The 27,899-nt window shown below is 36.1% G+C and overlaps 1 protein-coding gene across 8 annotated transcripts in view; it reads left to right on the top strand.

Moving 5' to 3' along the window:
* The window catches only part of LIN54 (lin-54 DREAM MuvB core complex component), a 63,696-nt gene that overhangs the window by 6,503 nt on the left and 29,294 nt on the right, over window positions 1-27,899 (top strand). For 3 of the 8 annotated variants that reach the window (XM_025887258.2, XM_025887257.2, XM_025887259.2), the window contains exons 2-4: window positions 6,428-7,143; window positions 11,564-11,687; window positions 17,859-18,001. In XM_025887258.2, coding sequence (XP_025743043.1) covers window positions 6,460-7,143; window positions 11,564-11,687; window positions 17,859-18,001 — 951 coding nt within the window. In that variant the 5' untranslated portion in view covers window positions 6,428-6,459. The remainder of the gene's footprint in view (window positions 1-6,427; window positions 7,144-11,563; window positions 11,688-17,858; window positions 18,002-27,899) is intronic. The other 5 variants (XM_025887263.2, XM_025887261.2, XM_025887262.2 and 2 more) reach the window with 3 other exon arrangements.

Here is a 27,899-nt window from a genome sequence, read left to right as displayed (position 1 = left end):
AAACCTGTCTTACTCCAATAGACAAACCAAAGTTATCTTGGTAAATAATGCTTGGATTGGTAAATAATGCTAGAATTTTAGATGATATCCCCTTCCCCATGATTAATTATTCCTTCTTCAAGTTTGTGTTGAAAGGTTATTATTTGGCAGCTCAGTTCTAGGCACTGGAGATAGGGGATCTAGTGATGAAGACAGACAAGTCCCAGTCCCTGTGGAGTTTGCATTCTAAAGAAGTAGGGGTAGGGCAGGAAGAATCAGACTTTCTGACTGTGATAGATGCTATGATGGAAATACCAGGGTAATGTGATAGAATGCTTAGGGCAGTGGAGATGAGTGTGGGGGTGGTATTTTAGGTAGATCTTAAAATGTAATACAGTTGAGACAAATATAGAAATCATTAGATTTTCTGAAATCAGTGAATCTTTAACACTCAGTAGATTTAAACCATTCCACCATGTTCAACTGTGAGGAGGAAAAACTCAGTGTATTTATTTCCAGAATCATACTTTGCCTTTAGAACTTTGTTTTATGAGCAAAAAATATTGGAGGCAGGCAGAATACATTGTATGTTCTGTCTTCTTTCCTACCATACCTTGCCAGGTAACCCCTGTAAAGATGAGGTGAAGTAAAGCTCCTCAGTCCCTAGTGGCTTGTGAAAATCCTCTCTTTTCTTAGAGTGGTCCTCAACACAGTGATGATGAGGTTGCATGTGCTAGTACATATCTTCCATTCCTAAGGGATAAAATTAGAGTGATGATTCATGTAGCTGCATGGCCAAACCCTTTCCTGCCATGCCCACAGCTCCTTTTGAAAGTTTCTTTTAGCACAGGCCACCATGCCTTGCATGTGACCCTGATTGAAACAGATACAGATGTCTAATCGTAAAGCAGTTATCATAGTCTGCTCAGTGGCTTTGAGGTGTGCTGGCTCCAGAATTCTGCACAATCTGACACTACATAGAGACTGGCCAAACCGATCAGATCTTTTCTTCTTAGAAGTTTGAACTTTACTCCTAATTCAAGGGAGACTCTAGTCATGTAATTCCTAGTCTTTTTTAACAGGACAAATAAAAAGACATGTTATTCTGAATAGCAAGCTTCAAAATATATGAAGCAAAAAACTGCACAGACGGAGAGAGATAGACAAATCCACAATCATACTTAGGGATTTTTAACAGCCTTTCTCAGTAATTGATAGAAGAAAAGGTAACAATATAGAACATATGAACTACACTATCAGCCAACTTGATGTAATTGACATTTGTAGAATACTACCCTCAGCAACTGTAGAATACACGTTCTTTCTAGGTGCACATGCAGTGTTCACTGAGATAGACCATATACTAAGCCATGAAACAAGTCTCAAATTTCAAATGATAGAAATGTTGTAGAATATTTCATTCTTTGGCAATAATAGGAGTAAATTAGAAATCGATAATAAGGGGCGCCTGGGTGGCTCAGTTGTTGGGTGTCTGCCTTCGGCTCAAGTCATGATCCCGGTGTCCTGGGGTCGATCCCCGCATCAGGCTCCCTGCTCCGCGGGAGGCCTGCTTCTCCCTCTCCCTCTCCTTGTGTTCCTTCTCTCGCTGTCTCTCTGTCAAATAAATAAAAAAAAAAAGAAAAGAAATCGATAATAAGGTAGAAAATGCCCAGATAGCACACTTCTTTATTTTTCTGTGTGTCAAAGACAAAATCACAAGGAATATTAGAAAACATTTGCAATGAATGGTAATAAATTGAAAATAAAATGACATTAGTAGAATGCAGCTAGAGGTTTGGGGCAAATTTTTAATGTTAAATATTTATTTTAGGAAAGAAGAAAGGTTTAAAATCAATGATCTAAACTGAGGGTTTTAGACATACTTTTGGCTTTGGAGGCCATGTAAATCTGGTAGATGTTTATGTATATACTTTTTTTCCCCCTCAGCTATTTAAAATGTAAAAACCATTCTTAGCTGGAGAGCAATAAACAGACTATAGGCCTGATACGGTCTGTGGACTATAGTTTACTGAACCCTGATCTGTGCTTCCATCTTAAGCTTCTGGAAGAACAAATTAAACCTAAAGCAAGCAGAAGGAAGGAGATAAAGATAAGAGTCAATTAAACAAAAAATGGAGAAAGAATTGAGAAAATCAGCGACACCAAAGTGGTTCTTTGAAAAGATCAATAAAATTGATAAATCTCCAGGCAGATTGATGAAAAAAAGGAGAAAACAAATTACCAAAATGAGGAATGAAGAGTTGACATTTCTACAGACATTAATATAAAATAATATTATGTATAATTTAATGCTAATAAATTTGGCAACTTAGAGGAAATAGACATAGTCCGTGGAGGACACAAACTGTCAAATATCAAAGGTTGCTGAATAACTGGAACAACTCTACATCTGTTAAGGAAATTGAATTTATAGTTAAAAACAAGAAATCTTTATGTCTAGATGGCTTCATTGGTGAGTTCTGACAAACATTTCAGGAAGAAAGAGTAACAATTCTATGCTGACTTTTCCTGAAGAGGAGGCAATATGCCCCAACACATTTTATTAGGCTAACATTATCCCCAGACAGCCACTATACACCAGTATCTTTCATGAGTATAGACAAAAATGCTTAACAAAATATTAGGAAATATAATTCAGGAATTTATACGAAGTATAATACATCATGACTGAGTAGGGCTTATTTCAGGAATGCAAAATTGGCTTAATAATAAAAAATAAATATAATTCAAAGGCTAAAAGAGAAAAGCCGTGTGATTATCTCAATAGCTACAGAAAAAGCATATTCTAGAAATACCCATTTATGATTGGGGGAAAAAAATCCCACCCAACTTTGCAAACTAGAATATAAGTAAGCTTCCTCAACCTGGTAAAGGGAATTTATGAAAAACCCACAGTTAACAAGTAAGATTGGGACCAAGGCAAAGATGTCTGCTCTTACCACTTTTATTCAACATTTTGCTGGAGGTCCCAGACAGTGTAGTAAGGCAAGGAAAAGAAATAAAAGACACGCTGATTGGAAAAGAAGAAACATAGATGTTATAGCATACAGCCTTGAATGATAGATATGGTGATTCCTGCTGCAGCCAAGGGCAGATTTGCTTGTCGTGCAGTATAATAAAGATAATATCTTCCTGTGGACAAAAGGGCAGGTGTGCTTCAGCCCATTATAAATGAACCAGGTTCTCTGAGCTCAGGGTTATGAGTTGTGATACAAATCCCCTGCCTACACAGCATCTACCTGGGCCTCTCCGTGTCTACCCTGTGGGACTTGCAGGCAGCGGGAAGAACTCATAGACACATGATGGTCATGTTCCTTGCTGTGCTATAAGAAGTCATCTGCGTTTCTACCTAGGACTACAGTGTGGTCTGCCAGTATCTGTGAAATGGTAACAGGATACTTTGTTAGCTTACAAAGAGGGTCTAAAATCTCAGATCCCTCACAGTTCTTGGCAGTTTGGGCCATGGAAATGGAGTCCTGACAGAGACATAACTTTCTGAAAAAGGAAGATGACAGCCGTGTGGGTTAGGTTAGGGGATATGAAAAGACTCTGGCATCTGGTAGTGAATGCTGTCACTCAAGTGGTGGGCAAGGGTGGCAGGGGGAATAAGTCTTCCAGTGTTCTACCTCTTAATGGATATTTAGGGGCTGAACTGAGAGCCCAAATGGTGCTTTGGTTGTTGTACATTCAACTTCATAGCCCCATCTGAAAGGCACTGTGGCTGTAGCTGCTGAGTTAAGGAGTCCCCAAAGCTGAGATAATGATAATGGTGTCAGAAATAGGACACCAGAAATGGCGTCAGAGAATATAGAATTTGGATGTATTAGAAGTTAGTTTAGTTGAGTTGTAACTGTGAGTACTTGAAACTGAAAGTAAATGCACTGCCAGACCATTAATCTCCTTCTGGGACCTGACTTCTCCCTCCTCCTACACCTTGACTTCAGGTGCTTTAAGGAGAAAGATGAATACAAATTGGGCAAAGATCTCCTTTTCCTTAAGGGGGAACCAAAGGCCATACCCACATGTCCAAATATGCTGGGGGAACTTCAGGGAGAGCAAGGAGTCAGACTTCTGTGGTTGTGTTAGACACTGGCACCCTGCCAGTTCTGTGGGGGATGGAGTGTGCTAGATGCGACTGATGGGGCTTGGACAAGGTTTGCAGTAGGGAAAGGAAGCTAATGTGACAATTGTGGGTTGGGCCCTTTGTTGTTGTGTACTGTTTCCATTGCTGAAGGTATAATTGGTGTTGTTTTTACATGCCTACTTTAAATTCCCATAAATGTCAGAGGGGATTCTCCTGATCAGAAAGACCTGTATGTAGAGAAGTGCTAGTACTCTGGGGTCTTAAAACGCTAGTAATTCCTTTGAGCTTCAAGTTATTGTGACTGGTGATTTTATAGTGTATAAAAAGAACTTATCCAACTCAGTAAGAAGACAAAAAAGCCAGTGTTTTTTTAAAAAGGGAAAAGATTTTAACAGACACTTTTCAAAAGAAGATACACAAATACACTGCGTATATGAAAAAATGCTCAGCATTGTTAGTCATTTGGGCATTGCAAGTGAAAACCACAATGAGATACCACTTCACACCCATTAGAATGGCTGACAGTACCAATTGTTATCGAGGATGTGGTGCGGGTGGAACTCTTGCACATTGCTTGTGGGTGTATACAATGTTGGGAAATAGTTCAGCAATTTCATGGAAAGTTAAAAATAAATTTACCTTATGACCCAGCAAGTCCACTTCTTGGTATTTATTCAAAAAATACAAAAATATGTATCCATAACAAGCTTGAACTTGAATGTTCATAGCAGTTTATTTATGAGAGTCCCAAACTGGAAACAATTTCCAAATATCCACTCACAGGTGAATGGATAAACAAATCATGGTAGATTTGTATGATGGAATATTACTCAGCAATAAAAAGGAACAGAACTCCTAGTAAGTGAAGGAATAAAGATAAATCTCAACATGCTCAGTGAAAAAGCTCATTTCTATGATTCCTTTATGTCCTGAGTACATAATATATGATTCCATTTATGTGAAGTTGTAGAATGGGCAAAAAGTCAAAACTATAGTGATAGAGCAGCTCAGTGGTTGTGTGGGGTGGGATTTTTAGGGTAGGGGATTGACTGTAAAGGAGTAGACTTGTTTTTTCTTCATTTAAAAATACCAGTGGTAAAAATTTAAGGCAGTGTAATTTTGTGATTAAAATTGTGAACTTTGGTATTATAAAACATACCCTGATTTTGAGTCTGGGCTCTATCATTTACTAGTTATGTGACCTTGGCAGGTTTTTTAAGCTAAGTTTCTTCATCTGTAATGTGGGAGTGGTAATGATACTATCTCGGAATTGTGAGGATTAATTATGCCATCATTGGTATATAGCAAGCATTCAATAATGATTAATTTTGGCACTATTAGTATTTGTCAGTGATAATAGTAATTTGGTGCTCATGTCTGTTATTCTTAATCTCAGAATGGGTATTTTTGTTTTGTATTTAAAAAAAAGGGAAGAAAAGGAATTGCTGATTAAGTTTCTATGGATCTTTAATGTTGTATGGGCAAATAACATTATTATTTAGTCAGTCATGAACATGATGCACTGTCTTTAATATGTGAAGATAATGGTACTGACTCCTTCATTAGAAGTTCTGCATAACCTTTGACTAAAATCATCACAGTTCTCACTTGTTCATAATCTGCTTTATTATTATTATCACCACTTTTTTTGTAATGGGACTGGTTCCCTTTTTGACATTTTAAGTGGCTATGGAGGATTTGAGAATCTTCTTTCCAAATAAAGGGTTTTTTTGGTCTGAAGCTAATTGATCAAACTTGAGCCAAATAAGTCATTTAATCTGTACTTGTTGAGATGGATTACTCTAGAACTCCTTTAACATTAATTTGAATATTTAATGGATTTTTATAGATGGCAAACTACCCTCATCTTAGGACCTAGCTCCCTGGAGATTTGAAGATATTTTCCAATATTTGTTTACATTTAAATCTTTCTTTATATGAATCGGCAGTTTTCAAGTCTACAATAGGAAAAAAAAATAACTGGCAAGAAATAAGATGATCAGACATGTCAAAGACTGAAGAGTTTTATGAGTGGGCATTGGAAAGGAGTTTCATGTAATTATGTGACTTATTGTTGCTTGAATGCAGTATACTTTTGGATTGAGACATGGCGAATGAGAATATTTGCTTCTAGTTTTGTGTCCCAAATGACTTATATTTCAGATTCTTGAAGGTTGAGAGTATGTTGAAGTGGTTTAGGCCAAATAGATATCAGGAATATCCTTCATTCAGTTATACATCAGCAACAGATGATTATTTTGTCACTTGCACTTTTTTGAATAATTTTATTCTTAAATCTGTTTTGAAAACTAGTAATTTATTCATTTTCAACTTTTATTGCAGTGCCTGATCAACTTTCTAGCAGGAGAACGATCATGGAGGTGGTGCCAGCTGAGGTGAATAGTTTGCTTCCAGAGGAGATAATGGACACTGGTATAACTTTAGTGGATGATGATAGTATTGAGGCTGTTATTGTTTCATCCCCAATTCCTATGGAGACAGAACTGGAAGAAATTGTCAACATAAATTCTACTGGTGACTCTACAGCCACGCCCATTTCCACGGAACCAATCACAGTGTACAGTAACCACACTAACCAAGTTGCAGTGAATACCACAATTACTAAAGCAGATTCTAATACCACAGTGAAACCAGCTTTTCCAAGTGGCCTTCAAAAACTTGGTGCTCAGACTCCTGTGACTATATCAGCCAATCAGATTATTTTAAACAAAGTATCACAGACATCAGATCTTAAACTTGGCAATCAGACCCTTAAACCAGATGGACAGAAGTTAATTTTAACAACTTTGGGCAAGTCTGGTTCACCAATTGTTTTAGCACTACCCCATAGCCAACTACCCCAGGCTCAGAAAGTTACAACTCAGGCCCAGTCAGGAGATGCTAAATTGCCACCGCAGCAAATTAAAGTAGTTACCATTGGAGGGAGGCCAGAGGTGAAACCTGTCATTGGTGTCTCAGCATTGACCCCAGGAAGTCAACTGATTAATACTACAACTCAGCCCTCTGTGTTACAGACCCAACAGTTAAAAACAGTACAGGTAAAAAAAAAAAAAGGGGGCTTATTAATTGAAATGCATGTTAAAAATTAAATTGATTCATAGTTGTGTTTGTAGGGTGATTAAATGCATAGTTGTTACTGAATTCTTTTGAATGTTGCTTTTAGTAATTGTGTGGTTTCTTTTTCGTAAAATTTGATATGTCTAATGCTTTGAAAATGTTTGCTAGAGAACTTAGAGCAAACTTAATTTTTGTTAAATTTCAACTTAGTGTATTTATAGCTCTTTACTCATTTTTAAATGCTTTATTCTTAGTAGTAGTTTGATTGCAAGTATGCTCTGCTGGTATAAAGATACCAGACTTGCTGCTGGGCTGTCAAAAAATCATTCAGACATAATTTTTTTCAGTTAACAGATGGCCAAAGTCTAGGAAAACTTGCTGCTCTGAGAAATCCTTGGAGCCAGCAATAGTACATACTAGCCCGCGTGTGCCACCTCTTTGCAGTTTCCTGTCCACTGCCATCACTCATGTTTGCAGTGTGGAAAAGGCAGTGTCACGTGATGGAAGGTAACATATTGGCTTTAGAATTGGACCAACTGGATTTGAGTCACTTCTATGATACCCTACCACCTGTGGAACTTTGGATCGGTTACTTCTCTGAGTTTTTGACTTTAGCTGGAAGATGGCTATTTGATCATGATGAAATACATAGTAAAAGATAGTACTTAATGTAGTTCTCAAAACTTTGAGGATCCTTCAGAATGGTGCCTATTAGTATGAATAGGATCCTAAGATAGAAGGTTAATAGAACATATATTAAATGGTTCCCAGTTTTTCATGCTCACATAGGCCTTTTTAGGTCATCACTGCTCTTAAAATAAAATGATCCTCTTAAGATCAGGAAACACAAATACCTTCCTTGCTTGAAAGTTTCACCTCAGAAAAAAAGGAGCAGGCATGACTTAGAGAACTGGTGCAGGTACATAAGGAAATAGGAAGATGTGGGGAACTACCTGTGCTTAGCTGATGTTAGAAATAATGATGTTTTGGTTATTATGTTGGCAGAATAATTAGAAAATTATTTTTCATGGGCTTTTTTTTTTTTTAAGCTTTTGTTTTTAAGTGATCTCTACACCCAACGTGGGGCTTGAACTCACAACCTCGAGCTCAAGAGTTGCACACTTTTCCAACTGGGCCCAACCAGGTGTCCCTCATGGGCTTTTTATTTAAGCACTTTGTTTGATTTCTCAAACCTTATAATTTGCCCATATCCCTCCTGCCACTATTAAATATTCAGCGCTCTTTCCTTTCTTGATTTTTTTTAAAGACGTTATTTATTTGAGAGAGAGAGGGCACGAGCAAGGGGAGGGGGAGAGGGAGAAGCAGACTCCCCACTGAGCAGGGAGCCCAACATGGGGCTCCATCCCAGGACCCTGGGATCATGACCTGAGCCAAAGGCAGATGCTTAACCAGTGGAGCCACCCAGGCGCCCCTCTTTCTTGTTTATTATCATCTCTCACTTATCTCTGACTTCCTTTTACTACTTTTGGTGAGAATCTCTTGAATGAGGTAAACTGTCCCCATCAAGCATCTTGTCCTCAGCTTGTTTTTTAAATCAGTTTTGAAACTTGTTTTTATTAGTTTACCATAGTTTATCTGGCTTTGGGAATCATAACCACGTTCACAATAAATTAATAATGAAAACCAGAATGTCATTCTTTTTCATTTACTAGAGCAATGTATACATGCTATTTAATGACTAGTTTACTTGTATCCACAAGTTTTCTACTATAATCCCCTAACTACTGACAATGAAAGCGAAGACTGGGATCTAATTCTTAGAACTTCTTTTATTATTGTTACTTTTATAAAACCTGACTATTTATGAAAAAAGGACTATCATTTATTTATTTGAGAGAGAGAGAGAAAAAGCACAAGTGGGGAGAGGGAGAAGCAGACTCCCTGCTGAGCAGAGAGCCTGACACGGGGCTCTATCCCAGGACCCTGGGATTATGACCTGAGCTGAAGGCAGACACTTAACCGACTGAGCTACCCAGGCACCACCCCCAAAAGAACTTTTATTTAAAAAAAAAAAAACTAACAAAAATAAAAGAAACCCCATTTAGAATATCATTCCACTTGTCCAGTTTTTAGGCACCTTAAATCTTTCAAACTCCAAAGTAACCTACAAAGCTCTAAAGCACAGAAAAAAACAAATAAGCCACACATTTATGTTTCCTCTTTAGGCAACAGAATATTTGGTTTAGTATTACACAGTGTATATGATTCTCTGGTTTTTTTCCTAGACAATCCTCAGCGTTGTCTTAGATTTAATCAGCGTATTGAAACTGTTAGGGTATGGACACCAGGTAAGGGTGGAAGAAGGAGACCCATCTTGAAAAATGAAGGAAAGAGGTGACAGTTGAGGCCAGAGGCAGTAACAAAGATGTATAGTTACACTTAATTACAGATATATAAACACTTTCCCATATTTCCTGTGTATAGTATATAAGAGTAATTAATAACTAACAGTCTGGAACAACATAACTCCTTATTAGTTCCTGAACCAATACAATACAGTGCCAGTAATTACCTGCATGTATTATTTGAGCATATATTTGGCTATCTTATTTGTAAAATTCCTTTTTTGATTCATTTTTGTCTTTATCTGCTGATTACATAAATTTGTTAAAAGTAATACTTTATGCTTTGTTTTACTTGATAAAGTGATTTTGTTCTAGAGTAGTTTAGAATTTAATGATGCAAAAAGTATGGTTCTTTGAAGGAACTATAAATCATTATTTTTAGCAATGTGCCACTAAAGAAACATAACCACAAGGGCAAATTGAAATTGTTCATTTAAATAATTAATGTATTATTTATCAAATCAATCAGTTGATCAAAATCAATGCTTTTGATTGTATTGTTTACATTTTTTTTCCTGATTGGTAAGTATTCATATAGTCATATGATCATGAAAATCAGTTAAAAATAGGGAAATACTCTAAGCTCCTAATCTTTACTTTAGAGTTAAGAATATTAAAAAAAAAAAAGAATATTTATTACAAGGCATGGGTTTCTAAGAACATCAATACTTTTTCCTTTTGTGATTATTGGTAGTAAGTCAATAGATGATATATTCTGACATTTTGGAATTTTAGACCTGTAAACACAGTTGGGAAATATATTCCCTTTATGTCTCCCAAATTGCATCAGTTTTTTGAAGTATAGTCATACATTTATTTGGGTATATCAGTTTTGCAAGCTGGGTATTTTTTTTAGTATAGTAATGGATCTCCTTTTTTTTTTTTTTAAAGCGATTTGTATTTCATTTATATTTTGTCAGTCACATGTTCTGAGTGTAAGAAAGTAATATATTCTAAGTGTAAGGTTGTAATGTGTTATTTAGTTTAATTTATAATTTGAGCACAAAGCTGATATTTATGTAGTTCTGTGATCCATTGCAGCTTCTGGTATATTTCTGTCATTCAAATTGGTCATGTTTATTCATTTTAAGTCATTATTTCCAATATTAGCACTTTTAGGACCTCAATTTTCATATCTGACAAAAAATAAAATTAATATTTAATGTTTTCCCTATCATAGCTAAATTTCTGCTTTTAACTATTAAAATCTATCTTTGCATACCTTGATAATTTCCATATTAGAACATTGATAACTCTACCCTCCTTGACTTGTGGAGAATTTTCGTTCAGGTCAACAGATATAATTTAAGATCAGGGATGAATATAGACCCTACCTTCAAAGAATTGATAGCCTAGTAAACAGTATTTTAGCAAATAACATTTCTAGCACCTTTGCCTTTAGAATAGTCTTTGTTTTGCCAAACTTATTTCTTTGTATCCTAGGGCATTAACTTGTTGGGTTCTTTGTATACCTACCCCCTGATCTATATGTATAGATATAGATATATTTTTAGATATATATATATATCTAAAGCTGAAGATCTAATCATAAGCCTGTCTTTATTGTGTATTTATGTTTTGCTTCCAGGGGCCAATGTAACTGCATTTACAGGTGGCTTCATCATTTGCATTATGCTTTCTTAACTGACTCTACTCTTCTGTTATTGAATCATTTATTATTTTGAGGAAGAATATTGCTGTGTCATAGTGTTTTAGTATTGTTTATTATTAAATAAGCATTATTATTAAACATTTCTAAATACTCATTTGGTTTTCATCATATGCGTATTATCCTACAGACTAAAATAAGGATTTACAATAAAAATGCAAAGGTATTGCTATATATTGGCTTAAGGATGGGATCATATTAGTATTTTGATGAACGGCTGAATTTTAGGTGTTTTTAACATGAATACTTAGATATATTCTGTTAAATGAGCTGGTTTCACATGTACTTCTGTATATCAATCTTCTGTTTAATTTTGAAGGTGTTTTACGGAAACAGATCATCTTCATAGTTATTTATATATTTCAGATTGCTAAGAAGCCTCGAACACCAACCTCTGGTCCAGTAATCACGAAGCTGATCTTTGCAAAACCAATTAATAGTAAAGCAGTTACAGGACAGACAACTCAAGTATCACCACCAGTCATTGCAGGTTATATTTCTTTATAGTTTATTAAGCTCTATATTTACCTTCCTTATAGATTTAAAAAGGGCTTTTCTGCCATCTTGAAATGTTTTAGTGCAACAAGTAGGGTTATTATCACAAACCAAACTAGTTAATAAGAAATGTGACACTTATTAAATGTGTGCTTTGAGCAAAATATCTTATCTCAAAATTAGTCCATTATTTTAGTCTTCATAGCTTTTTTTTACCATGAAGGTAGCAAAGTCTTAAGCACCAACAATACTAGCTAACATGTGCCTCGCACTATTCTTAGCTCTTTACATAGTGACTTAAATAGTCCTTGGGCAGTCCTGTGAGGTAGGTATTAATAACAGCCCCATTTTGCCAGTGTGGAAATGGAGGCCCTCAGCTCGTAAGTGGTCGAACTGGGATTTGAACCCAGGCAGTTTGTCTCTAGAGCACATGTAGTTAAGTTTAATAGGTTTAAATTAATACCCACGAGAGTGTAGTATTTCATGGTTTCTGTTTGAATTTTTGGTTTCAGTGTGTTAATATGCTTTATATGCAGTTTTCTATGGACAGAAAATTGTCCAGTGATAGTAATTACTTAAGTGACAACAGAATTTTAGCTATATTTACCAGCAAGTTCCTCAGTGTGGCCCAATTCTCTTTCATTATATACTTTAAAATTTGTCATCACCAGTAACTGTAACACCTCAGATCTTGACTTCAAGTATTTTATTTTCTTCATAGTTTATCTGCATTGTATTCTCAATCTAGCAGTTCTTTGACTTTGAGATCTCTAGTCCATTAACCCTTCTGTTTTCTCATTAATAATCACCCACTTCCTGTCCTCAGATTCTTCCTTAGTCAACATGGAGTCCATGACCCATAATTATGATTTCTGAACAAACACCAGTGATACTATTCTTTTCCCTTTCTCCTTCTATAATGGCTTACATCCAGCTCTCTTCTTACTTTTTGCCTGGCAGCCTGCTCAGTCAGTACTTCTAGAGAGACACACAGCCATGGTAACTGGTCTTTAATTCAGAGCTATACTAACATGACTCTTTTCACCAGTTAGGGGCTCATTTCTAATTTCCATTGTGTTCAGGGCTTATGGAGGTACCTCTGGATGGCAGACTTGACTAGAGACTTTCAAATGCTAATTACCCATTGCTAGAAAGTGTATTCTTTTGATGAGGGTACTTCAAACATTAACCGTGGGGGAGGGTGGGGTAGGTGGGGATATATACTAAAACCACCTACTACTGTTTTTGATCAGTTTACAGAGAGTGTAACAATAGACAACTCTGAAGTCAATGGCAGTGATCTGTCATTTTCCTGAGGCTTTGAATTGTATATAGGGAGGCTTCTCATTTTAGCAAGTGAGAGGAGGCATGGAAAGATTGTAATTTGAGGGTAGTGTTGGGTGAATGAATTTTCTCTTTTGGCCCTCAGCAGAGATTTGTGATGTTATAGGAGGCTGTCTTGAGGGCTCTTATGGGAGGCAGGTATGGCCCCAGAAGAAAGACTGGAACAGGTTTGAATTTGGAGCTGGTTCAGGAAGTGGGCTTCAGTTGGCTGAAAGTAAGGAAGGTTTTGGATATATTGATGAAAAAGGGACCCCCACCAGTCCTCTGGGAGGTTTTGGTCGAGAGGATTAACCAAGAGGAATGACCCAGTGCAGTGTTTTGTTTTGTTTTGTTTTGTTTACTAGTTTTGAGTTTGAGAGAGTTCCTTAAATTGTTTAATTATGTGGGAAAATTATATGCTAAACAATTGTGGTGTTTGCAGAAGTCTCTGAATGAATATTTGGTCAATGCTAAGATTTCACCTTTTTTATATTTGACTGTAATGATGTCATTGCTGGGTGTTTGGGTCATTTATATAATGTGTGTGCACACTAATCATAGCTTCACCTTTTAATTATAGGCAGACTTATTGGTTCTACCAAAAGGCATAGATAGACTTCTGTTAAATTTTATTAGAGTTGTTGGCATAAGTTCAGTTGGAGAGAGAATTTCTACTGTCAACTGGTTCATTATATAGCCTTTTAAATTCATATGAGCCAAATTTTAAACCACTGAGGTAGCTTTCCTCTTGAATTCTCTTTATCACAGGGAGGTTCTATCATCTTTATATTGCAGCTATTGATTTCTCAAAGTACATTTAGATTGTTTTTAAATGACTTTTGGTCTTCTCATTGAAGATGGATATCTTTTTCTGTCTTACAGTCAAGATAAATTTATGTTTATATATAAGGGATTTTTCTAAAATGCAAATCTGATCTTGACACACCCTTGCTTAAGATTTTCTTGGCTGTATCCATTTATCTATTTCTTCGCTTCAGTCTGTCAGATTTGAATTCAAATGCAAGTGCTTTCTTAACATTAAAGGCATTTCTGATTGAATACATCCTTTTTTCATTTTCACCTCTTATCAGTTCCATATTTACTGATTTAACTTATTTTAAGAGATTACCAAATGAACTACGTTCTCTTAGGACTTAGGATCTTGGCATTGTTCCTTTTACTTAAAATGCCTTTCTTTGCTATACTCTTCCCCTGATCGTCTCTTATGTACTCCCATAAAACTTAATTACATGTACTAAATTCTAACTTTAACTAGACTTCTTTAAATTTCATACTGGTTTTTACTATTTCCATTAGTCACACTGTATTATAATACTTGGTTTTCTTGTCTGTCTCCCCTACTATATTTGTAATTTTTCTTAGTGGTAATTTTTTTGCTTTGTTCTAATTTTTAAAAATTTATATTTTAAAAATTGTGATAAGATATACATGCATAAATTGTGGTATAACGTTTTAATCATTTTCAAGTGGACTGTTCGGTGGCATTAAGTATATTCACGCTTTTGTACCACCATCACCACCATCTATCTCCAGAACTTTTCTCATCTTGCAAAAGAGAATCTCTATACTTATTAAATAATAACTCCTCATTCCTCCCTCCCCGCAAACTCCTAACAGAGACTTTTTGTCTCTGTCAGTTTGATTACATATCTCAAATAAGTGGAATCGTACAGTATATGTTCTTTTGTAATTGGCTTATTTTATTCAGCATAATGTCCTCATAGTTCATCTATGTGGTAGCATGTAAGAATTCCTTTTTTAGGCTGAATAATACTCCATTGTGTGTATGTATGTATGTAGCTCTTTTATCTTGTTTATCTTTCCGGACTTGGCACAGTTTCTGGCACATAGATGTGGCTCAGTGAATGTGTATTTTTGAATGAATGTGTATGTCATGGAAGCGGTGTGGTGTGTGGAGCTATTGGGAAGCTTGGGTTTTAGTCATGGCTCTTCTATTGATTTTGTCTGTGATCTTGGGTAAATAATTATCAGTTCATCTTATTTCTATAAAATGTTGATAGCTGACACTTCAGAGGGCTTTGGAGATGGTTAAATGAGATACAGAGGTCCTCGTTCTCAGAGCTCCTGAAGTACAAGGTTGCTACAGTAGAGCAAGCTTCGTCAGTGTGAAAATATTCACTGATAAATTAATCTCTTACAGAATTAGTCCTCCCTTAGATAGGCGAGCTCCCTGCCTGCCCCCCAGCCCCCGTCTTTTGGAGTACGTTTCTTGATTCTTGGAGAACAACCAATGATAGAGTGTAAATACCTTGCAAATTGACTTCAAGGGGAAATTGTATAACTTGCATACTTGCTTGAATCTGTCTGCACAGCTAAGGATAAAGAGGGGTTTGGAGATTAGATAATCTGGAGAGATGCTATCTGGATGAGAAATAAGCAAGCCCCTAAAAAAGAATAACTTGAATTTTAAAGAGGTATAGAGGATTCTTGGGAAAATTGATGAAATCCTGAAATATTTTGGCAGAGATGACCTTCAATGTGATCATGTTATGCCCATCAAACAGAATGTCATTGTGCTGACATACAATTTTCAGAAGAATCCTCTTTCCCCCAGACTTAACAGTTCATCCTAAGAGTTAGTGTAGTTTTAATTATAAATTGGATTTTTGTTATATAAGCCCCCCAAAATATATATATTTTGTCTTAGAAGCCCCCCAAAAGTGAAAATTTTACTCTTAGTTTTCTTTGTTATTTGAAATAAAATTTTTGTCCCTGTTTTAAATGAATTCATTTTTACGTGGCCTTTTTCTGGATCAATTATTTTCAGGAATTGAGGATTTTCTGTATTAACTTGTTCAGAAACTTTTTTCTGAATCTGTGTAATGCCAAACAAATAAGAAATTATAGTAATAACCATAAATGATGAGCATTTTACGGAACTGTGTCTTTATTGGTTATTTTCTTAACATAATGGTTGTTGGGGCTTCAGGTTTATCCCACAGGTATTAGTTTTAGAAACTAGAACAGGCAAACATTTTACTTCAGGCAGGTTCAACACTTCAGGGTGGCCTAAAAATATCTGATGTAGATTCATTTAGTTTATGTAGAATTGACTTACTTAGTTATGATGTAATTCAGGTTAAAGAAGACAGCTCTCAACTGAAATTCATTAATGACTTATCAATGAAATTAAATGTAACCATGTACTACAAAGAAATTGAAAAAATTGTATTTAAAATATTTTTAAAATTCATAAATGTGAGATAAACCTGATTTTAAAAAGAAACTGTGTATGCTGTGGCACTGTTATCAGAAAAAACAATCCAGGAGCTCTTTAGTGCTAGTTCTCTATTTTCGTCTAAAGAGAAAGTCCTTTCTTTTTTCTCTTTTTCTCTTGCTTTCCCCCCTCTCCCTCTCTCTTTCATCTCTAGATAGATCTATGAATTAAATCACAGCATTGAAGAGGGGATTTTTAGAGATAATTTAGTTATCCACCTTTTCTCTTTCTTGGGTGCTTGAAGTCCCTTTTTAGCCAGTGCATTTGATTATACAGCATCTGCTTGGAACACCTTCAGTGACTGAAAACTCACTTGTGGGAAACGGTCATTTCAGTTGGAAATTTTTGTTAGAAGTTCTTTCCTAGTGCTGAGCTGAAACTTGTGTTTCTGTGTGCTAGTGCTGTGCATCTGATGTGCTGAGAGTGGCTCTAATCCTTCCACTTGACAGCCTGGATCAGTCAGGGTAATCTTGGCTTTCCTGCCGTAACAAACAATCTCTAAGTCACAGAAGTTTAACAGATTGTACTCTTAGTTCACACTTGATGAGATTATCTGCATGTCCACTGTGGATTAGAAAGAGGGCTGTGATCCTGGTTTTTCAAGGACCTGGGCTGAGAGAGGGATCATCGGTCCTCTCAGATGTGGCAGAGGGAGAGAGAGCTTGGGGAGGTCTTGCACAGGCAGTAAGTGTTCTGGCCCAGAACGACACACATCACCTCTACTCAGAATTTGTCAGCTAGAACTTGTCAGGTGGCCCTAACCAAATCACAGGGCGTGGGGAGCGGTCAGAAGTGCAGTTCTACCACGTGCCCAGAATGGCAGAGAACCAGAATACTTGGTGAACGACTGTCATACAGTCGTTCAAGAATTTGGAGATGTGTTGTCATGTCTTTGTACGCCTCTTTTGCATAGGATAAAAATTCCTAATATTTCAACTCATTGTGATATGATTCCCAATATCCTAAGCCATCCAGACACCGTGCAGTTTTTCTGTGTTTTTCCTGATGGGTATTGTCCAGAAGGGAACACAGTATTCCTGCATTCCTGTTGGAATTTTTTTCTTTTCTTTTGGCAGTCTAAAATCAGGTAGTATTAAACCAGTGTTCAGGTTAGTCTGATAACTTTTATAGACGTGGCTTTAAATTGTGTCCTGAATGGGTTAAGTTCAGAGTAAGACAGCTGTAGTATAGTACAGAGAAAAGTTTTGAGACTTGGATTCAAGGCCTGACTTCCAGGAGCTGCGTTATGCAGGGCATGTTGCATAGTTGTCCTGAGCCTATTTTCTGATTATGATAGATAGAGCCTAACAGGATTGATGAGAATGTGAGCAGACGTGTTTTCATGGACTTTACATAAAGCAGTATTAAGATACAAAGTATTACTAAGAAGCATTGTTTTGTTTCCTTCTGACTAGTTTCAACTTAGGTCATTAGGGACTCACTTGAGTGTTTGAGTTCATATGTAGATACATATGAAGTAGTGAACATATATACTACAGTCCTTGTGGGTGTAGATCATCAACACATACATTTTTATATTATTATTGAAAAAAGTCAAACTGATGTGCTGCCTCTCATTTGCAGGTAGGGTTCTTTCACAGTCTACTCCTGGGACTCCATCAAAGACCATAACAATATCTGAAAGTGGTGTTATTGGATCAACTTTAAATTCTACAACACAGACACCAAATAAAATAGCCATCTCACCTTTGAAATCGCCAAATAAGGTAAAAAAAAAAAAATTAGCCACAAATGCCAAGTGTTGTGGTTAATGCCTTTATGTTCTTACTAGTCACTTTAGATACTTCAGTTTTAATATATTCCCAAGCAAGTAATAGGCATTCATCGAATACTAGATTAATTTAGTAATCAAGGATATATGGCAGAAAAAAAGCCTTACTCTAAACACATAGTAACCTAGTAATCATTTTGCATGCTAAGATAATTTCCATGGCCCATATGAAGATGGGTACAACAAAAATCTTTTGAATGAGGTACATGATGTGTTTAGATCTTCAGTTAATATTTGTGCAAAATTACTGTCTTTGGAAAGTCACATATGTAGTGACTATATGAATATAAAATGTTAAATGTAACTTTATTATTGTTATTTTGATAAAATACTCTGTTTTCTGCTTAAACTGTCCTGGGTTTCATGGAGATCTGAGCTTTTGCTGGGAAACAGAGTACCCAGGGTACTAGAAATTGCCATCAAATGCTGGTAATCAGATTCTCAGTTTTTAGACTTAAGTACAGTTCATTCAGAGCATTCAAAAGCTTTTCATAATTTGTTTTCATTTTAAGGTAGCTATAATTTTACTCTTAGGTCAAGTAAGTAGTCTTCGCTCACTTTCCTAAAACATACCGAGTCATTATACCAGCATAACATTTTGAAAAGGTATGTTTTAAAGGACATATTCAGGTGGAAAGCCAAGCATCATTATTCTGTAAGATACTGCCTTTGTGATTCTGGAAACTTACTACCCTTTGTACTGCCTTCTCCCTTAACTTACTATTATTATTCATAAATAGAACAAACATTAAACATTTGTTTTACATTTTTAAAAAAGTATAGCTGGTGGTTTATGTCTTAGTGAGACTTGAATATAATGTATAAATATAATGTCTCTTATAGTTCATTAAAATGGGATTCTACTGCATAATAATAGAAATTAATTATTAAATGAAATGAATTCAGTAGATATTTGAGTGCTAACTATGTGCTATGCATAGTGATAGGCACTGGGGATAAAAGCATGAATAAGACAAGTTTTTCATTTCAACAGGGAAGTTAGACTTAAACATTAAAAATTGCCCTACAGAATCATGATGGTCACAAGTGGGTTGATGAGCTCTGCTGTGTGTCAGGGAAATTTTATACAAAGGCTATTCTTGAAAGGTCTTAACTTTAAAGGTGTTTGGGTCTTAGCTGTGGGTGAGCAGAGGAGGCTTTCTGGATTGAAGTAATACTTTACACAAAAGTGGAAAAGTGTGCGGCCCTTTGAGGGAACTACATTGCTTTGGTAGTGTAGAGCTAAGGGTGCTGAGGTTAGATGGAAGGTTTTATTATCTTCAGGGAAGTTTGCCCTGTATTGTTCTTGAAGACTTTCTGTGGCTTTCCATTGCTTCTAGGGGAATGGTGTCCTTGTCTGCACATTGGGATCACCTGGGGAGTGCCTGGTTCCTATCCCCAGAGACTGTTTTAATTGATCTGGAGTTTGGCCTGGTATCAGGATTTTTAAAAGCTCTCTAAGTGATTTTAATGGGTACCCTAGATTGAAAACCACTACTCTAGGAAAATATCAGATATGCATTTTTAAAAAGATGATTCTTGTGGCTTTATGAAAGATAGTTTGGAAGAAAGTAAGTCTGAATTCTGAGAGAGACCAGTTAGGTTAGTGATTCTCAACCTTGGCTGAACTTTTGAAGCACCCTGGGACCCCCTGAAAACACTAATGGCTGGGTCCTACCCTGACTCTGTTTAAGTGAAGGTCTCTAAGACTGGAGCCTAGGCATTTTAATATTTTAAAATTCTTAAGTGTGGGCCAGGGTGGGAAATCACTAAGTTAGATTATTATAGTACTTTATGTTTGAGCTAGACTAGTAGCTAAGAGGCTTGAGAAGAAGAGATGTGTTAAAAAAACTTTAAGACATAAGATTGGATGTCAGGGTCCTAGGGAGGGGAAGGCTCTAGGGTGACTCCTAGATTCCTGACTTGAATAACAGAGTAGGTGGTGGCACTATGGACTAGTATGACTGGTATATGGGCGATACCTGATGGCGTACAAAGAGGAACTAGCTTGTTTTTCTCTCATCCTTGACTTTAGCCATGAGATCTTGGATCTTCCTCCCCTACCTCTTGACAAGAGGTTATTTTTAACTGTAAGAACAAGCCTTACTTTGGTGATTAAATTCACAGGTATGAAAAATCTAGTCAAAACTTTGAATCTAGTTGAAAGCTTCTCTCTTCAACTCAGACCTAATCATGGCTCAGGGACCATGTAGTGGAGAAGAGGAGTGTTTCTTCCCCTCTTCTACCTCCCCCACTTCTGCTTTTGGCTGCTGACTGGAAGGAAGATTAGAAGAGAACGGACAAAGTTTTATATGACTGAGACTGTTGTAATCTAGTGGCCAGTGTGGCAGGTGTCCAAGTGTGGACTTCTACACATGTGCGTTTAGGAAAGTTTTTGGAGACTCCTGTGGATATGTCCCCATTGCCCAGTTCTCTGTCAAGAGTGTGATACACACTCAGGCTATCTTTGGCAGTTTTCTCCTGGCTGTCGCTTGACTCCTGTAGTCTACAGCCTTTTAATGCAGAGCACCCTTACAGCAGAGGTACGTGTCTTTGGCCCATCAAGATGCTGTAGCCCTTCTGCAGGCTGGGACCAGTTTCTGTGTTCACATATGTCCTAAACTCCTGGAGGTATGTGTCAGGTTCTCCCAGGAACTCTCTCATTGCATTCATTTCTGGTGTGGCTAGACCAAGATAGACTTGAGAGTTTATCACACACACACACACACACACACACACACACACACAGTTTCTTTATCACAGTATGTTGCCAACCAAAAATTAAGATGTCTGTTTTCCCTTCTTAGAGTTGTCACCCAGTCTATCCCAGAGATTTTCTTGGAGAGCCCCTGCCTTTGTTCTTACTGAGGTATAAAGCCTTAGCATTCTGTCTTTATGAATTCACTTCTATTTCTAATCTGTTTTGTTTTATTTTCAATAGGCAGGAGGTAGATGATAGTAGTCTGCCATGGATGTCTTGTCTTACTTTTTAGAGTGTGGGGGTTTATTATTTGTAGTTCTCACTTCAACCAAATTTGAGATAGTAGAAAAAAATCACATTATTGTTTTATACTAGAGAGGGGATATAGGGAGAATAGCTGATTTGGGCAAAAAGATGCTGTTTAATTCTTGGAGATGTTGGTCATTGAAGTACCCGCTGAATAGCTAAAGGAAGATGTCCATTAGGAAGCTGAATATAGGCAGTGACTAAAACTACGCGTGTGGATGAAATCAAGGGAGCGTGAGGTTGTCTGTAGAGAGAAGAAAGCAGGACCGAACCACAGAAATATTAAGAGTTAGTAGAAGAGAAGGAGTCAGTGGAAAGAAGGAATGGTAAGAGAGGTAGTAGGAGAAACTAAAAAAAACCGGAAGGGGAGATGACTTCAAGAATGATATTGGGCTATAATCTCAAATGTTAGGAAAGTCAGTTAAGAAAAAGACTGAAAAATAAGGATTTGCCCCATTGATCAAAAGTGGTCAAAAGGAACTCCAAATACCCACCTTTTCCTACCTGCCAGCGCTCACAATCTGACCACCATCTGCCTTGAATAACCAGGAATTCTCTCATTATTTATCCCTGTTTATATTGGGTAACATCCAAAGGCCCGGATTGCTGTCACACCTTTTCTCTCTCACATCTCATCTCCTTAAGGCTGTCAGCATGTTCTATCCCTGTTCTCACGTATCCCCTACTCTTGAACTCCCTCCCTGGGGTTCATAATCAAAATAATACCCTAATTCCTCAGTCTCTTTACTGAGTGTTCCTTTTATTTTCTTGTTCTAACAGATACCCAACTCTCCCCCTAGGATACTGCCCCAGCAGACCTCTTAAATGATGGCCATTTTTTTCTCCTTTAGTCCTTTAGGCCACTGAGCCTGCAGTGGAGGGGATGGGACTGAGTCTTCCTTGCTTCTTCTCATTACATTCTTCAGACCCTTCTCACTTTCTTCATCTTTGAAACTAATGTGTTCAGGTTTGTTTTGGAAGTCAGGCATATTTTCTCCATTTACTTGATACTATAGTTGTCTGTTATTATAGGACATATTTCTTCCATTATATTTATTTTCTAAAGTAATCCTCAGTTCTCTAAAGTACTTATTAGATATGTAAATAAGCGCTAAACCAATGAAAATGTTCTACATTGTTTACTTTCTTCTTGCTTTAGATTTTAGCAATGCTTTTCTCTACTTTCTGACACTTAATGTCTTTTGTCCTGTAATCTTATTCTTACCTTTAAGTACTGTTTTTTTTTTCCATGGCATATTTGGATTTATTTCAGAAATGCAGTGTGATTTAACATTCAGAAATCTATCTGTCGAATTCACAACATTAATAGGAAAACGAATAATTTTACAAATATATACAGTACATCTCAATACATGCAGAAAAATCCTGATGGTAGCCAGCCTCCATTTTGGTTAAAAATACTTCAAACAATAAAAATAGAAAGATATTTTAATAATTTGAAAAGGCAGAAAATGCATCAAACTTCATGTTATCTTGCAGTGTTGAACAAGCATATCCACTTCCCACACTTGTTCAGTTCTACTGCAGGCCTGCATTAATGTGGTATTGCAAGAAAAAGAAACAGATGGCATAGGGTTTCAAAAGAAAGTAAAAAAATGTCACAAATTACATATTATGTTATTACATACATGTAAAATGTAAGAATCTGCTATTGAACTATTAGAATTAATATATAAATTTAGCAAGATGATAGATACATAGTCAATATAAAAAATCAGTATTTCTAGACCATTGATGTTTAATGTAATTGTTCATATGTTTGGATTTAAATCTTGCATCTTACTAGTTATTTTCTCTTTGTCTCATCTCTTTTTTTTATATAACTCTTCTTATGCCTTCTTTTGGGTGAATAGAATTATTTTTGTGATTCTATTTTTATCTCCACTATTGGCTTATTGTAGTTTAAACTTTTAAAAAATTTATTGGTTGCTTTAGAGTCAAATAATACATTTTTGACTTATTGTAGTCTACCTTTATATTTATGTCACTTCATGTAGGGTAAGAACCTTATAGTTGAGTACTTCCAGTTCTTTTCTCCTATCCTTTATGCTGTCACTGTTAAACATTTTACTTTTACATGTTATGAACTCCATAATACATTTTTTGTTTTTGCTTTACACAAAATTACCTTTTAAAATAACTAAAAATAAGAAAAGTAAGTCCTTTATTTATTTTCATTTTAACTATATCTTACACGCTTGCTTTCTTTCTGTAGGCCCCAATCTTAGTTTGGTATAAAACTCCTCCCTAAAGAACTTTCTTTAGGAAGGGTGCCTGGGTGGCTCAGTCGGTTGAGCATCCAACTCTTGGTTTCAACTTGGGTCTTGACATCAGACCCCACATCAGGCTCCGCACTCAGTGGGAGTCTGCTTGTTCCTCTCCCTCTGCTCTTCCCCCACTTGTATTCTCTCTCCCTCTCAAATAAATAAGTAAAAATCTTAAAAAAAAAACTTTCTTTAGGAAAATTTAATTTTCTAGGAAAATTAGAAATTTTTTTAAGGAAAATTCTGCTGATGAGATTTTCTCAGCTTTTGTATTGCATGAAAAAGTCTTACTTTGCTGTTAACTTTTGAAAGATATTTTCACTGGGTAAAAAATTCTAGGTTGACAGTTTTCCCCCCAGTGCTTTAAAAAAGTCACCCCATTGACTTCTAGATTGCATAGTTTTGGCAAGAAGTAATGCTGTAATTTTTGTCTTTTCTTCCTCTGTATATGTAATGTGTCTTTTCTACCCCTGCCTGCTTTCAAGATTTCCTCTTTATATTTGGATTTCTGTGGTTTGACTGTTAATGTATCCAGCTGTGTGCTGTGTTATTATTGTTTTCTTTTTTAAATATATATTTATCTTGATTTTAAACTATCTTGGATATAATTTATTGTCTTTTATTTTTTTTTTAAACTTTTGACTATTATCTCTTCAAATATTTCTGCCTTACGTTCTCTCTTCTCATTCTAGAGCTCTGTTTTTAAAAACGTTAGACTGATACAGATCCATAGCTGTAGATACTCTCTTCTATTTTTCCTTTCCCACTTTGTTTTGTTTGGGTTTGGGTTTGGGTAATTTCTATTGACATGTCTTCAAATGCATTGATTCCTTCCTCATTTTGTGTGGAGTTTACTGACTAGGCCCATTGAAGGACTTCTTCATCACTGATAGTTGTATTTTTTAAATTTCTAGCATTTCCATTGACTCTTTCTTCCAGTTTCCATCTCTCTGCTGCATTTCCCCCATGGTTCATTGCATGTTGTCTTACTTTCCTACTGAGTCGGCTGATATATTAATCATAGTTATTTTAAATAGTTATCTGATGGTTGCAACATCTAGGTCATCTCTTAGTCTTCCTCTCATTTTATTGCTGGAATGGCTGGCTGGACCATTTAAAAATTTTTTTTGGATTTTTAAACTTATACATCTAGGGTGGGGAAACCATATTCTATTAAAAGTAGGTGACTTAGAACACAGAGTGAAGCTGAACTGTTGATTCATTTCAAATCTGATCAGAAAGATTTCAGGATAGTGAACTTTTGGATAAATGAAGCTCAAGAAAGGTAAAGGTTTCCAGACCTTGTGTTCTAGAAAATTGGATCAAAGAGGGGCCCCTGGGTGGCTCAGTCGTCAAGCGTCTGCCTTTGGCTCAGGTCATGATCCCAGGGTCCTGGGATGGAGTCCCACATCGGGCCCCCTGCTCCTCAGGGGAGCCTGCTACTTCCTCACCCTCTGCTGCTCCCCCTACTTGTGCTGTCTTATTCTCTCCCTGTCAAATAATAAATAAAATCTTAAAAAAAAGAAATTGGATCAAAGAAAAGAGAGGTTAGAAACTTCGAAACCCTTTCTTTCCCACTAGTTTGGTCTTAGAGTAAATAAATATTCCTAAAAGGTAAGGCCTCATCATACTTTATGTAATGTTAATGGTTACCCTTTTTTCCCTTAGTGTCTTTATGATGAATGTGAATCCATCTTCAAAATATCTTACTCTCTACTTTTGAGAGTTTATGTAAATTATCTTTGATATCTTTGAATATACTTTACAGAAACTTCTTGTCAGTTTTGCTCTCCAACCCAGAGGAGTGCTTTTCCTTTTTGACTTTTATTTGGTAAACAAATTGTCCTCTTTGCCCTGCCTGTGGTAAGTACTTGAACCATCACCTAGCCATTTAGAATGCAGGCTGCCATGTGAGGAATTTCAGAGCATAAGCTATGTATGGATGGTTTAAGAAAAGCTTAAAAAAAAAAGGTAAAGTTTCTTCTCTGATTCCTATGACCAGTATAACTTCTTGAATTCTTCCTACTTCTGGCTCTTCTAGGTTGGAAGAATTCTGTGAAGCTTTTATAATTAAATTCTAGATTCAACAGTTTACTGTAGTTGCTTTGTCATTTATCTATCTGTCCCTGTATCCATTAATCACCTTATTTTTAAAATTTATTTCAGAGTAAGTTGTACATGTCCAGTATACTTCTCCCCAAATATTCCATTAAGCATACCACTGACTAGAATTTGCTATTTGTTTAGAGGTTTTTCATTTAGGTGAACTTTATGTATACTGAAATATGCAGCTCTTAAAAGGTACCATTAGATGAGTTTAGATAAAAATGCATGTATCTATGTAACCCAAATCTGTTAGGATAAAAACATTGTTATCATTGTAGGAAGTTAAGAAAAGTTTTTCCTAATTGTTTTTTAATGTATCTAGGTAAACAGGGCACCTATCATTTGACAGGTTTGGTAAAAAAACATTTTTGACGTATGTCCTAGAAATTGAGAAACAAATGACTGCAGATTATTAAAACTTTTTGCTTGTAGTTCAGATAGGTTCCAGGTTTTTTTCTCTCCACTAAATTAGAGGAGGACCTAAGTGAGTTTTCAGATCATTAAAAATAATTTTTGATGGTAGAATAAATTTAAGTTTGGGTATAAAACTCAGGAGTTGTTCAGAATCTTAATGTATATTACAATAAATATTCATCTGTTCATGTATACTTATTTGTGCAAATAATGTTTTTAGTATTTATTAGAAAAATAGGAATAGAATTGGTACTGAACTCTCACTCTTGCAATATGTAATGTTCAGCTGTGAGTATGGGAAATAATCTTAAAAAAAGAGTACCATCATCCATCTGATTAAGAGATGCATTCTAGGAGCGCCTGGGTGGCTCAGTTGGTTGAGCGACTGCCTTTGGCTCAGGTCATGATCCTGGAATCCCGGGATCGAGTCCCGCATCGGGCTCCCTGCTCAGCAGGGAGTCTGCTTCTCCCTCCGACCCTCCCCTCTCTCATGTGCTCTCTCTCTCTCTCATTCTTTCTCTCAAATAAATAAATAAAATCTTTAAAAAAAAAAAAGATGCATTCTAATAAAATCCTTTTTATTTGTAATAATCACAATTTGTAATATATTTATTTTGCTTTGATTAAGTCTATACAGTAATTAACTCAATCCAGACAAAATTATATAATACTTAGAGCTTTACATTAATGGGAAATAATGTTTTTAAATTTTCAATTTATATACATCTTTTTGTTTCAGAGGATTATAAAAGAATTTCATACATAAAAATGTTACATGGGAATAAAATTTTTAGAGTTTATGGAATTAAATACAAGTTCATAGAGTAAAGGGAATAATGTAAATTTCTGACTGCTAAAGAATGGTTTATTTGTATTAAAAAAATGTAATAGATACTGGTGAGTATCAAATCACCGTGTGGATTTGATTCCCTGAAATACATTATAAAAAGTGATGTGACAGGTTTATGTTAATCTTACTAATACTTATAATAGGCTTGAAATTACAACAAACTGAATGATGTTCTTAGTCCTCTGAAGATTGTCTCCATTCTAGCCAGCTGGAAGAGAAAAGACATGGAAAAGCACACGTGGGAGTCTTTTATGGGCCAGACCTGGAAATATGCATCCATTCACTTCACTAGCTAAAATAAAACTGAGTTGCATGGCCTCACCTTAACAAGGGAGGCTAGGAAATATAATTGGCTATATGCTTAGGAAGCAGAAGAGACTGTGGATTTTAGTTAGCAGAAAGCAGTCTGTAGCATAATCATCTATATATAGCATAAGAGTGCTACATTAACATGGGTAATTGACATTAGTCAGGAAACTGGGAACCTGAGCAATAATGAAGTTTTCTATTATAGAGAGATACTCTTCTATTCTCTATCAGTGGCTATCAGTATTTTTTGAGGTCATTGTGTCCCCTGCGCTGAGACTGTGGGAACTATAGAAGAGCTTACAGTGGTGGTTGGGCAGACAAAATTGAATGCGCATAAAACAATAATGAATAATGAAATAGGTGCTTAGTTGTGTGATATAGACAAGATAGTTCAAAACTAAAAAGAGGTAGGTCCTTTTCCTTCATTCACCATTTACTCAGATACTTAACCAATGCCTACTATGTGTTAGGGGCTGTGCTAGGAAATAGGAGAGAACAAAATTAGAAGCGTGGAACCTAAAGTCTATGGCAGTTGCGGGAGGGAGTGTGATGGAAATGAATCAAATAATTATACAAACATATAAAATTGCAAAACCATGAACAGAACAGATGGCATGAGATCCTATGTAAGGAGGTTGAACCACAGTTAGGATGATTAGAGAGGGTATCCCTGAGCTAAGGTTTTGTATGGCTTTGAATTAGAGTGGATGTCAGCCACAAGAGTGAAGAATTGGAGTGTACGTGTGCGGCACTAAGACAACTATTCTGATCAGAATTAGTAATGCTTTGGAGGGAATGGAGAGCATATATAGATAAGGTTAGATTATGGATAATTTTCAAAACAAAGCAAATTTAGGCTTAA

The sequence above is a fragment of the Callorhinus ursinus genome, unplaced genomic scaffold (assembly GCF_003265705.2).
Source record: "Callorhinus ursinus isolate GAN/ISIS: 27379988/994484 unplaced genomic scaffold, GSC_fseal_2.0 scaffold4, whole genome shotgun sequence".
NCBI lineage: Eukaryota > Metazoa > Chordata > Mammalia > Carnivora > Otariidae > Callorhinus > Callorhinus ursinus.
The sequence above is the reverse complement of the archived record's forward strand: the minus strand, read 5'-3'. Positions and strand labels throughout refer to the sequence as shown.